At 33.9% G+C, this 14,481-nt stretch overlaps 1 protein-coding gene across 1 annotated transcript; it reads left to right on the forward strand.

Moving 5' to 3' along the window:
* Nucleotides 1-10,086: 10,086 nt before the first annotated feature.
* On the forward strand, nt 10,087-11,015 carry LOC145105595 (uncharacterized). Its single transcript, XM_079042682.1, has 2 exons — nt 10,087-10,498; nt 10,645-11,015. Exons 1-2 carry the CDS (start codon nt 10,087-10,089, stop codon nt 11,013-11,015), a joined length of 783 nt encoding a protein of 260 aa, XP_078898808.1.
* Nucleotides 11,016-14,481: the final 3,466 nt, after the last annotated feature.

Raw genomic sequence — 14,481 nt, forward strand, 5'->3', positions numbered from 1 at the left:
TATTAAAGTGATATTTCTAATAAAGATATGATACTAATGGGTCACACTAACAAAAACTTGATAAAATTGAATATTTATTTGAAATTTATTTTAATAAATATTCAATAAACTCTTATAATTAAATTGGAAATTAATTATTTCTAGGAAATAATAATTTTCATTAGCAAGTAACATTATATATAATTCATATGATATGAATTAAAAAGTCATGCACAACATTTTGGACTAGATAAATTCTTTTGTCTTTTACCAATAAGTTAAAGTTAATATTTTATAAATTTGGTTTACAAATATAAAAGGTTTTTTCTTCTTTTGCCTTCATATTTTAGAAATATGGCTAGACAAAAGAGAGTATGGGTTTTTCATTTGTTTAATGAAAAGAACGCCCCTCTAAAAGGACAAGCATGGATAATATGATTAAAATAGGAGTGATGATCTTTTGATTAATTTACCAAGGACCGAGTCAGACATTTTCTCATGACCGAGTTATCATATTGGACCGGGTCAGATATGATTAGCTCTTTATCAAACAAGCTGACCGGACTGAGTCATCCATAAGAGCTGACCGGACCTAGTCAGCTACATATCAAACATGCCCTTAATCCGGAAAGAATGTTCTTCACTCCTCCATGAAGCCTATAGTCTAAACTTGCACTGACCAGAACAATATTTGACTAAAAGTTTCTTACTATCATTTTTGTAGCATAATTGATAACCATTAACAACAACATAAATACACGACATATGTTTTAACTGTTTTGGACTTTCAAATATCATACCTAACACAAGGTTCTACTTTTTTCCGGTGAATGTTTTCATTATAAGTTGTTACCTCCTCAAGTATTGCCTCATTGTCTTCCACCTGAACATATGGGTCCTCATAACATGGACTGTATGGGGTTGGCTACACCTTGGGGCATAGCTTACTTAAAAAACACATCATTTTTGTTCTTATTCATAGGAATTTAATCATCAAGTTCAATGTCAACGTCCATATCACATTGAAAATCATCCTGGTCAAAGTCAATGTCTATATCACCTTGCAATCTTCATCATATTAACCTAGATTGGATACTTCAACTTTATCATCATTAAGCCATTCTTGCAGATTGATACCAAGATGATCCATGTAAACAAGAAGTATACAACCACAAACATACCCTATTTTTATGAAATCTATATAGTCGATGTTAGTAGCATTTATCCTCTATCTTACCGAAAACTCAATTTCGAGCATGAAATAATACATATTCATACATTTCTCATTGGAAAATCTTTCAAGGAAAATCACAAATTCATTATTGTCCATTCCGACAAAATCGACATCTTCAAACCTCTACTCCACTCCATTAACTCCATCTGAATAACTGAACAGGGTACCACGTAAAATTACCTTCTAAATGGAGATTGATCTTCATGTAAACGAACATAGCAACAATTTAGTTAATCGATTTTATAGAGAAACAATAGAAGAAAGGGTAGGAAGAAAGCGATAACTGTATTGAGAATATGTTGTTATTCAACTTCTAAAGGAAGCGTTACTTTAGGTCAATTATTATAACATTAGATGGTAATTGAGGTGACATGATTCTAAATGACGTGACTAAAGATACTTGTTGATTAGGAAGGGCTTTACCGGGTGATCGATTCACTTTGTAAATAATTACATTTTAAACCTTAAAAATAAGACTTTGTACCCTTGAAAAAAAAAACGAAAGGGACCTTTTAAACCTAAAGTTGTTTCGTTGGGCTACAATGACATTTTCCAAATAAAATAATTGAGACTATGCACTTTCTTTTATAAATGAAATTACAGAAGGATAAAACTGCAAAAATGGTCCATGTGGTACATGCATTTAGTCCGGGTTTTAGGCCAATTCCTAACTTTTTTTTGGCTTCGTGGTCTCTTTGGACATGTTTCTATATGTATTTGGTCCCCATTAAACTTAAAATGACTAATATGCCCTTTTAATTTGTTTTTCCCATTTTCTTAAAAACTTTATCTTTTATTTTAATGTTAATGTAATAATAAATAAAGTGGGGCACACCCTCTCTCTAAAACTGCCGATGACAATGAATCAGCATCATCGTCGTCTTCAAGCTCTCCCGATAGTCTTCTACGGTGATGGACGATGTTAGGTTTCATCTCCCACCTTATTCCCCCAAAACCCACCGTTGAAAATCCCCATTTTTAGTGGATCAATTCACAACATGTGCATAAAAAAGGAAGATGCAAACATGTTTGACTTTTTGAGTTCCCACTTCTCCGCCATCGAATCGTCAGCCACCATCAGATACAAACTCCGATCCGGCTCCCGGTCTTATTCCCACTTCTTCCTTCCTTAGATTTCATCGGAGCCACCACTTTGATTTTCTGGAAATTGGTTTGAGTTTTGTTATTGATTTTGGTTTAGTTTGGTTTAGTTTGCTCTCCATTACCCCTTCCAGCTTGCCCCTGAACTGGTAGTCGGTGGGGAAGAAGTTGATGTGGTGGCTGGTGTGATTTTTGGCTCTTGTAACGATCGGGGTTCTTTCGATTTGGGTTCCTTCATGTATTTTCAGGAGGTATTTCGACCCGTTTCACTATGTTATAGTTTAAAACGAAAGAAGAAAACAGAATAGTAATGTTGAATCTGTAAGAAATGGAGTAAATGTAGTTCATCATAACAATTTGGAGTTCATGAGTGGGTGATAGTGCAAGAAGAATGGAGAGAGAGAGAGAGAGAGAGAGAGAGGTGATGAGCCCCAGTTTATTTATTATTACATTAACATTAAAATAAAAGATAAAGTTTTTAAGAAAATGGGAAAAACAAATTAAAAGGGCATATTAGTCATTTTAAGTTTAATGGAGACTAAATCCACATGGAAATGACCACAGAGCCAAAAAAATCGGAGTTTGGACTAAAATCCGGAAAAAATGCATAATACAAGACAATTTTTGCAGTTTTGTCTTATAGAAGATTTATGCGAGATCTTATACTTTCGTAAAAAAAATTTGTTTCCATTCTTTGTTTTAGAAGACGCTGGCATTTCCTTCTCTGTAGCCACCCTCGCTAGCCATCTTCCTTCGCCACTGAAGCACCGATACCTGTTCCACTGAAGGACCGACGCCGCCATATCCAAATACGAAAAAAAATACCAGTGAACGGTTTGACACCCACAAACCCTCCGTTGTTGTGCCAATTTATGGGCGTGTTTGGAAAAAGTAGTTGTTAGCTGGAAGCGGGTAGTTGTTAGCTGGTAGCGTGTAGCGGGTAGCTGGTAGCGTGTAGCGGGTAGCTGGTAGCGGGAAGCTGTAGCTTTTATTTGTTATATGAATGTTTGGCAAAAGTAGCTGGTAGATTTTAAAATATATAAAATTACATAAAATGACAATTGATTAAAAATAAATAAATATTTAAATATATTTTTAAGGGTAATTATGGAAATTGATTTCAAAAGCTCAGTAGCGTTTTGTTAAACGCTACATGAAGTAGCTTTTAGATTTGGAGCGTTTTCTTTAAACTAAAAGTTTAACGCTCGTACTGCCAAACGAAGCTTTTTGATTAAACTAGATCGTTTTGTCAAAAACTAAAAGTTAGAAGCTCCCAAACGCTTCCAAAGCCTCCGTGCCAAACACATCCTATTTCCCCGCCATCACAATGGAGCATCCATGGATATTTGATTCGCATACTTTGGAGATCCGATTTTGTTTTTGAATCAGTTTTGTATAGATTTGAAATCCGTCAATGAATCAGTGCTGCATAGAGGTGGAGTTTCAGTGTGCTACAAGTGTTTGATCAAAGTCCTTAAAGAATTCAACAGTGTTCTTTGATCAACAAGAGGGGATGATAGCATTACAAGCATAAAGTTTTCTCACTGTGAAATAGAAATGGTTTACAATTTAATAGGATTTGCTTTTAGAAGTGGTTCACAATTAAATTGCTTTGGTATGGTGTCAAATTCGTCGCCATTGTTTTCCGAATTTCAAATCAATCCGTGGAAAGTAACACCAAATTTCAAGCATTATTCTTCATTTTAGACTAAATTGCAAAAATGCTCCATTTGGTTGACAAAATTCTGTAGTTTTTGTCAAAAAAGTTTTAGTGGTGCACAAGTGGCCCAATTTTGAATATTTTATGTGGTTTTGGTATCTGGAGTTGACATTTTTTTTATGGTTTTGGTCTAAACCCCATCTGAAATTATGAATATACCTTTAAGTATTTATTTTTGAGAAAATTACAAAATTAGCCAAATACACTAATTACCTTGCAAATTTAGCAAAAAAAATAAAAATTGCAAAAATAACCACGAAAATCGCAGATGGAAATGACCCATATGCGATTTTGCCATTCCATCTGCGAATGTACAAGTGCCTAAAGCACAGCTGCGATTTTCGTTTTCCACCTGCGATTTTCCGGAAAAAAATAGTATAAAACCGTTTTTTTCTTCATTTTTCATTCTTCAATATAGAAAAACTCTCTCTCTCTCTCTCGGCAATTCCCTTTGACGATTTCTTGAAGAAAATTGACGATTTTTTCAACAATCCCGAAAATATGGTTAGATTTTAACTCTTTTTATGTTTTAATTAAAATTTATTTAGTATATGTCTTTATTAATTTATTATTTATTGTATTAGTTAGTGTAAAAAAAATGAAATTATATTGTTTGTGATTGGGTAATTTTGTTGTATTTGATAGTTTTAATATTATTTATTAGTAAACTTGAAGTTTAAATGCTATTTTGTTAGTGGTTGTATGAATGTACAAGTATAGACTACATAGAATGTGCATTGGCTAGTTGTACATTTAGTAAAATGGTTAGAATATGTTTTTTTTAAGTTCTTAGTTAAATAAATTGTTACAATAATGTTTACAATATGTTTGGTTAGTGGTTTAAGTTGATAAATTGATATAGCATGGTTAGAATATGTTATTTATCGTTTGTATAGTTGTTGTATAAGTTGAAAAATTGTATATACTTATCGTATAAGTGGTTTTATAACTTGAAAAATGGTTAAAATAATGTTTACAATATGTTTACGATAGTCGTTTGTATATTTGTCGTATAACTTGAAATTTTGTATATATTTGTTGTTTAAGTTGAAAAATTGTTATAGTATGGTTAGAATATGTTATTTTATTTAATTTGAAAGTTAAAAATCGTTTTTATACTTGTCGTATAACTTGGAAAATTGTTTATATAGTTGTCGTTTAAGTTGAAAATTTGTTATAGTATGTTATTGTTTTTCGGCGTAAATATATAAATTATTGATTAAATGTTGGTTTTTGCATTGTTATTATTGTTTATGTTTGTAATTTAAATGCTGGATTATTATTGCATTTAATAATCTGATATTTTAAAATGAAATAGTTGTATAAATTTTTAATATGCTATTGTTTTTTGTGCAACATGATTCTAATAATTTAAATGTTAAAGCTATTGTGAACTTAAAAGGATCGGGGTGTAACATATGAGAAGTATTTGATGTGTTAGATGGTGCCAGTCGTGATATTTTTAGAGAAACAGTATTTGGTTACTTGTTGGACGTCCCTCGTTTACAAGGGGACGAATTGCTGTTCCACAAGATATTTCTTCATCAGATACGGCTGGACGCTGTTTTATCTCCAGATGGAATAAAACGGTTATATTTTAGAGTGGATGATACGAAAATGGTATATGGCCCGGAAGAGTTTTGTTTGATAATCGGGTTCAATTTTGGCGAGTATCCTAAAAATATCGGGAAAAAAATGTCAGAAAAAATAGTTAGTAGTAAAAAAAGATGTTTATTGCGTGAACGTCTATTTCCAAAGCATACAAATAGTTCGGTGAAAATCGGTGACCTGAAAAGTTTTATTTTAAATCATCCATTCTTAGAAGTTGGCAACGCTGATGCAGTTAGAGTATATTTGATATACATTTTGTGTGAAGGTTTTTTGGGAAAAGAAATAAATGATCGGGTGCCACAAGATTGGTTTTTTTTTTGCTGAGAATTTGGATGTCTGGAACATGTATTTTTTGTTTACTTTGAAAGTTTCATATTATTAATGTTAATTTATATTATAACTAATATTTTTTTGTTTTGTTAGTTTTGTTTGGGGTAGCTATTTATGGGATTTTACCTATGAGGACCTTGAGGATACGTGGAACAAGATAAATAAATATTTATCACTGCCTGAGTGTCGTCAAACTTTAAAATACTCCGTCTCACGATTTACGGCTCCATTTAGGGTATACAAATTTATTTATATTTAAATGGTTTTATTGTTATGTTAGTTATTTTAATTTTAACTTTTATTACTATAATTGTAAAATTATAGATATGGATATATGAGATGCTTCCGGCTGTTCGTGCCTATGGATTTGTATTGAGAAAAAATAGAGACATTCCTCGGATGAAACGGTGGAGTGGCACAAAAAAATTGAAATGGGTTGATGTGAACAAGATTTTTTCAAAGACACAAGTTTATAATTTTTTTTTATTTTTAATAAAATTCATTATTATACTTTTATATGCATTTTTAATATGTTCAGTTTTTTAGGAGGGACAACGACCAAGAAATAAAATGTCACCGAGTGATGATGAGATGACATCTTGTTATTATATGTCATTTCAAGAGTATGTATATGGTGAACGGAAATCAGTTCTATCCCTAGTACGGGATCATTTTAGGAGACAAGACGAATCTTCGTCTAGTATGTCGTCTAGTGGTCGCTCTCACGGTAGAGGTGGGCGTAGTGGGAAACCCAGCTTAGAGGAGGTGTTGAAACGGCTACATGCACCTGAGCAACATGTGTTTATGAACCGAGAACCTACTGAGGTGTTTGTTGAAGAAGTGAATAATGAAGATCTATGGAATAACATCAGTTTTGAGGAGGATGCAGTATTCCAAACAAATTTTGATCAACCGGTTAGTTACACGCTACATTTTTTTTATAATTTATTAACATATTTGAAAATTTTTGTTCATATTTTATAGTTGAAAATGTAGGTTGTAGAAGATGAAGGGATGAGTAAAAATAATACAAATGAAAATGTTTTTGGTGATATTGAAGACGACAAGGTTATTATATATATTACAGTTACTATTTTAATAATTAAATATTAAGGTGTCTTTCGTTAATAACTATAATTTGTTAATTTTAATGTAGGAGTTGGAGGAGGGGAATGAGAATGCGGGTTGTAGTAGGAACAAATTTGATGATGATGTGTTTGATGTAAATGATTATAATGAAGCTAAAGAGGTTGTTATACTTACATTTATTTTATTTTTTTAGTAGATTGATACATTTTTTAATTAGAGATTATTGCTTATTTATTTAGGTGTTGGAGGAAGATGAAATAATAATTACGGGAAATGTAAATTATTATGATGCTTATGGTTTTGATGGCAAAGAAGTTACACCCGATAGACCGAGGGCTCGAAATCCATCAAAGTATTTGTGCCCTCTTTACATCGAGGCATTCGTTTAAAGTAAAAGCTTATATCCTAATAAATAATTGTGAATTATTTGAAAGATAGAGATTTAAACATTGGAATATTGTTTTAGTTGCACACGACACCGAAGCAAAAAAGAAGACCAAAAAAGAAGGTTGATATCAAATCAACAAGCCTCGTTCCTCCTCCAGCATTTGCTGTTGTTCACGACTTCTCTGTGTTGCGCCTGCAACCTTATGTAGCAGGCGGTGAGGTTGTGATCCAAAATTATTTATTTCATTCATATGAGGTGCAGCATCGTTTGTTTAATTTGGTGTTAGATAGAGATTTTTGGAGCGCCTTGTTTGGGCATACACACGACGGATGGTTGGAGGCAGCGGTAAAATAATTTTTAAATTATTACTTTAAAAGTATTTTGTTTTTTAGTTAATAACAAAAGTATCATTATTTTGTGCAGCATATCACCATTTGGTATAGACTACTGATAGAGAGACGTTTTGATAGCGACCGGCATACAATAATGCCTCCAAATTTTTTTGTTTGTCATGTTCTGGAGGAAGGGTATGATTGGAGGGCGTTTATGGCTGGTATTGCTACATACCCCAACTTCATGGTTGCTTGATGGGATGTCGATACAGTAAACTGAATTTTATTTTTTGAAAAATTTTTCGTTATTGTCGTTATGTTTTTGTATTCTGATATGTAAACATAATTTTTTTTATCCTTATACAGGTCCTATTGCCGATTAATTCATCCCCTAATCACTGGTTATTTGGGGAACTACGATTGGCATCAATGGAAGTCCATATTTATGACAGTCTCGGTAGAGGGGCTTATGAAAAGTTCAACTCTGATGGAACCTTTACCAAATTTGAAGCTCGGGTGGCAGATTATTTAGACAAGATTGACTATTGGGCCCGGAGGAACATCCCAAGGATTCCATTGAATATGCAGTTCATTTTCGAAACAAATGTTCCCCAACAAAGTAGTCATTTGGGAGATTGCGGTGTTTTTGTTTGTATGTTTATGGAACAATTAGTTTCAGGCCAACCAATACGTGAACTTATTGACCCAAGGAACACAGCTTTAGAGTTTCGCCAACGGATGGAAAAAATTATTTGGGGGTCGAGTCTTGGTCCTATGTAGTTGGATTATATATTTGTATATGTAATTGAATGTTGGATTTAATGACCTAGTAATAACTTAAATACTTACAACATAAGAACGACACCACCATTTGTTTTAAAGTAACAAGTACACTGCTCTAAACATAACAACAAATACAACAATTTATTGACGTAACAACATCAAAACTATCAAAACAATATTAAAAAGCTTACAACTTGTAAACAATAATTGCCAAAAACAACACCCAACTACAAACCAAGGCTATCTTTAACTTCTTATTTTCTGATTGAAAGTGCTTATTACAGTTAGCTATTTTAGCTATTACCATAGATGATTGGTCCTTCTCTTCATCAACCCAACTGATAAACCCGCATTTTGGTCCCTATAAATTTAAACATTGACAATAAGAATTGTTGCCATATAATGATGAGGGTGTAAATATGAATGAAGTTAAGAACATGATACCATATATGGGCAAGCGTAAAATAATCTTCCTGGGTTTTTAGCTATACCCGAAATCCTAATGATATGTTCACCTCCACAATTACAGTATGCCATTCACCTTTTTTATTCTATCAAATATGAATTACTTTCACAGATAAATTTCATGGAGTTAATTTACACCCATTTATAGAAGAAATTTTATTACAGACAAGTATGTTTGACTATGAAATGAACTGGTTTGACTATGAATTAAAAAAGTTGAACTATGAACTGCATACAAGTACATTGTCTTGTCTTGTCGGTCAGTGATGTTTGACTATGAAATGAACTGGTTTGACTATGAATTAAAAAAGTTGAACTATGAACTGCATACAAGTACATTGTCTTGTCTTGTCGGTCAGTGATGTTTGACTATGAAATGAATTGGTTTGACTATGAATTAAAAAATTTGAACTATGAACTGCATACAAGTACATTGTCTTGTCTTGTCGGTCAGTGATGTTTGACTATGAAATGAACTGGTTTGACTATGAATTTAAAAATTTGAACTATGAACTGCATACAAGTACATTGTCTTGTCTTGTCGGTCAGTGATGTTTGACTATGAAATGAACTAGTTTGACTATGAATTTAAAAAGTTGAACTATGAAGTATGAACTGTAGAGAAACACCAATTTGTATATAATTATAATTGTATTTGTGTGATGATTGTAAAACACTTTCATTGCTTGTGAAAATGAGTACTTACACCGAAAGAAGCTTTTCTCAGCTACCAATATTCTTGCATAATCTACAAAGAACAAATCCTAATACCTTCACAGCCATCAAGAAAACGGATACCAACCTCTTTCAATTCTGTTTTGTGGCTTTAGGTTGCGTGGTATAACATATTTGTTTTATTGAGTTAAGTAATATTTCTTGGTAATGTATCTCGTTTACTCTTTTCTTATCACTAATTTATGTTTGTTTTTTATGCAGATTCGTACCTTCCTTAGGTGCATGATACCGTTAATATATGTGGGTTATTTACCCCTTCTTGGGAGCTATCTGACAATAAACATCTTTAGAGTGTGAAGAATCATGGAGATGGTTCATGATGAAGTTAAAAGAGTGTTTAGGTGAGGATACAGAGGTTGGTTTCATAAGCAACCTATGTGATAAAATAGACTTTGTTGTTCAGAGTGTCTACCCAAATTCGTATCATGGATATTGTCCTAAAGATATAGCTCGAACAATACGTGATTCTGTCGGACATAATGATACGGAATTCGAAACGTTGTTTTGGAAGTCATGCAATGCATATAGTGTTCATGATTTTTACTTGTGTCTGGAAAGGTTGCAAAGTGCATGTAGGAAACCACCTTTCTGCACCTTGCTTAGAAGTCCAATTTTCTGGCTTGACGATATAGCAATTTCAAAATGGACACGAGCATTTTTCCTAGAAGTACGTTACAATGTTAAATCGATTGAATTCCATGAAATGTTGCAAATTATATACACGTCCACACGTTAGTTTCCTATAACAACGATAATTGAGTTAATCAATATGTCGATACAATCAAAGTATGTTGAACGGGCTGAAGTGGCGGGTAAGGGAGATTGTTATATTTAGTTTTTTCTTGTATTATTATTTTAAAATTAACAAATTCTGCAGGGAGGTTGTCTGGTGGGGTGACCCCTTATGTTGAGAATAAGGTTCAAAAACGTGTCAACAAGTCTTATAATTGGATGGCAAGACGTTTGTATGGGGATACATTTGAAGTCGATGACAATTTTGCCACCAGCAAAGTACAACTTGAACGTAGGGTATGTAGTTGTGGGAAATGGAAAAAAACCGGTATACCATGTGGCCACGCTATAGCATCTCTAAGAACTCGTACGTCGGAAGCCATTCACGAAATGGTTGATTATAAGTTCACTGCTTTTGTGTATCGAGTTGCATTTAGATCTGAGTTGGTGAATTCTATACCATCACATGTGCACTGGGAAATACCAAATGAAAGGGTGGTCCTGTTACCTCCCTAAAAGAAGTAGTTATTCATGTACTCCGTTTGCATTTTATGTCCTATTATGTATTAGTTATTCATGTACCCCGTTTGCATTTTATGTCCTATTATGTATTAGTTATTTATGTACCTGTTATCTTAATTCATTTTCAATTACGATTGAGGAAACACCATACATTAAAAGTAAGGGAGATTTATTAACTACTCACAAAACACACGTACAACAACAAGCAACTTAACTAACGAAAAACAATTAACTTAACCAACATGCATATTAAAAGTGAGGGACATTCTTTAAAAGATTACATGCATCTCCGTGCGTAAACTCTCTACCATCATATTCGAAACGGTATAGTTCCAAAGCCACCTGTATGAGAATGTCTTCATCCATATTCGCATGTTCATTATCCAGCTCGTTATAAATACGTTGAAAATTCTTGACCTTTATTTTCAAATCCAGAAACTTCGCTTTGACATATCTTCTTCTTCGATATCGAGTACGCCCCATTTGATGGTGAAACAAATGACAGAAACGAAACCAAAATGATCCAGCGCGAACTTCTGGCGGACCCGGTGGTAAATCCTCCTCTACGGTTACAATCCAAGCTTGAACCAAAGCGACCTCCTCTTCGTTGCTCCATCTATGTGGTACATGTGAGTCCATAGTTGCAAGGGGAAAAGTAATGCGATACAATTAAAATGGATATGAACAACTATTTATAGCGACTCGTTATTTTCCCGGTGCAATGGCTTGTCAACTCAAGTAGCAGTGTATTGTGTTGTCATTCGATGCAATGACTTGTCAACTCAAACAGTGATCTGTTGTGTTCTCAGTTAGTACACTGCGTTCTTCAGTTAAGTTGGACTATGAATTGCAGACAAATTAGAATGTTGGACTGTGATATTGTGTATAAACTACTATAAATTGACATTAAGTTAAAAAACAGTTTACTAAACGATGTTACATGTGTTCATATATTATTTTTGAAATTTTACTCTCTTTGTTTCAATAAAAATGAGTTCTATACCATGGAGCAATGACGAGTTCTTGGTTCTTACACGTGCATATATTCATGTGTACGAGACCAGCAAGTTGAACGATCCTATGTTTTGGACTCGTTTAACTAATATCTTCAACACTGAAAACCAAATGACTACAACAAACGATCGTGACGAAATAGACATCTTAGCAAGATGGTATGAAATGAAAACTGAAGTTCTATTATTCAACGATCTTTATACCAAAATTGACGACACCCGTTTAAATGCTACTGAGGAGGTCATCTTGGAAGCTGCTAAGGAGGAATACAAGTCATTAAGTGACGGGTTGGAATTCCAGTTTGAAGCCCCTTGGAATATTTTGAAATATATCCTGTTTATTTAATATCTATTTCAATTTATTAGGTGAGTACTAGGTTATTTTCATGTATTACGTATGTATTGGATGCATCTCCTATGTTTAATTTTAATTAATAAATGCTCATTGCATTAGTTTTCACAATACATTACGATACATTACTAACAACAATTCCATGAACCATTACAAACATTACAAACATTACTAAAAACAACGAATTAAACTTAAACTATTAAACTAACAACCATACATGAAACATTAAACTTATAACATTACTACAAACAAAACATTAAAATAAAAAACAAGTCCATGGGTTATTTTTAACGGAAAATAGAGCGGTCTAAATGAAATACTGATTATTTTTAACAACCTTCCAAACTTCCTCATATTCGAAGTCTCTGCCTTCACGCTCACAGATGTAAAAATCTGTAACAACTTCCAAGAACTCTTCTTCGTCCCGACAACAAAGTTTGGTACTTTTCGCATAATTACACGCTCGATCGAACCATGTGACTTCTTCCTTTACATCCATCCATTTAGTAACAACATCCTTTACGCTCGATCGAACCATGAAATACTTGTCGTTGTTGTCCTTCTCCCATCTCATGGTTGAACAAAGCTGTTATGCGGGTCCATTCATCACCTACTAGGCAATCCGGGGGAGCAAGTAATGCTACATCATCCTTAACACTTAGCCAGCATCGTGTTAGAACCAACACCTCGTTTGTCATCCATGGTCGTTAAGAATTGGAACCAGGTACTTCATTCGAATAGGTTGCTGCATTCGACGACATTTCTAAATATGGGAGTTGGTTTCGTTTAGGTGATATGGGTGTTTGGTTTGTAGATCTTAAATATCTATTTATATTAATATACAGGACTATGAATTACAACTTTGACTACGAAATAGTTGTATTTGGACTACGATTTGCAGGTTACTGCAGTGACTTATCATGTCAAACAGTCATTTATGTCTTGTCACTTCAGAGTTTGACTACGATTTGCAGATGAAAGAGAGAGGAAATCGCAGATGGACACAGTCCATCTGTGATTTAAGCCTGATAAACCCCTATATATATACAAAAAAAAATTATAAAAAATACCCCACCTGCGAATGTACAAGTGACTAAAACACAGTTGTGCTTTAGCCACTTGTACGTTCGCAGATGGGATGTGAAAATTGCAGATGGACCATTCCCATCTGCGATTTATGTGGCCAATTTTGCAATTTCTATTTTTTTGGCTATTTTCCACAAACTAATTAGTATATTTGGCTATTTTTGTCATTTTCTCTTTCTTTTTTAATTTCCGTTAACTATTTATTATTATTTTAAATAAAAAAATACAAAAAGAAAAATCCCACCCACCCTACCTCCTACTAACAGTCGACAAACCACCACCTGACGAAACACTACCGCCTGCAGGACATTGCCACCTGCCAGACTACCACCACCTGTAAGATTTGCCTCACCAAAAACTCCCACCCACCCACCCCAATTATCTTCACACTTCTCTCTGTGTCTCTCTCCTTCAGATTTTTACAAGTAATTAACATTGCCGAAGAAGACAACCGGTCAACCTCTTCTCGTCGGCAACCATCTTCGATTAACCTCTACCCACCAACCACCATCTCATACCACTTTTCATGTTTCATCTCCGACAACCACAAACTTTTATCCCCAAATCAAAACTAAAATTCAACACTAAACCAAAATTAAGAACAAAGCTGCCACCTGTAACAAATATCAAAACCTGCAATCTTTTCAGGTCCAAAAATCAGCCCCCCTTCAAATCCAAAAATCAGAAATTGTTCTAGAAATCAATTCCCTCGTCGAAATCAAATTTTGCAGATAATGAATCTGCGAAGAAGATGATGATCTAACCTTCCATGATGGTGAATCGATTTTGCTTCATGATTTCAGATCCACCACCATCTACCTTTGTCATTGAGTTTAGATTGGCGAAGAAGATGGAGAATCAGCTTTCCACGATGGCAACTCTGTACTCATTGGTGGTGCTGGGAAGAGAATATATTAAAGGGGGAGGGGAGAGGCGGTAGGGGGAGATTGTCGTCGGTGGAAGGTGGGTGTAGATGCACCGATGATGTTGTAGGTTGTAGACGACAACC

This window comes from Lactuca virosa, chromosome 4 (genome assembly GCF_052849685.1).
Source record: "Lactuca virosa cultivar CGN04683 chromosome 4, Lactuca_virosa_CGN04683_v6, whole genome shotgun sequence".
Lineage (NCBI taxonomy): Eukaryota > Viridiplantae > Streptophyta > Magnoliopsida > Asterales > Asteraceae > Lactuca > Lactuca virosa.

Coding starts and splice junctions, on each gene's coding strand:
- LOC145105595 (XM_079042682.1), top strand. CDS start 10,087: ATGAAGTTAAAAGAGTGTTTAGGTGAGGATACAGAGGTTGGTTTCATA. Junction 10,499..10,644: donor AATTATATACACGTCCACAC/GTTAGTTTCCTA, acceptor CAAATTCTGCAG/GGAGGTTGTCTGGTGGGGTG.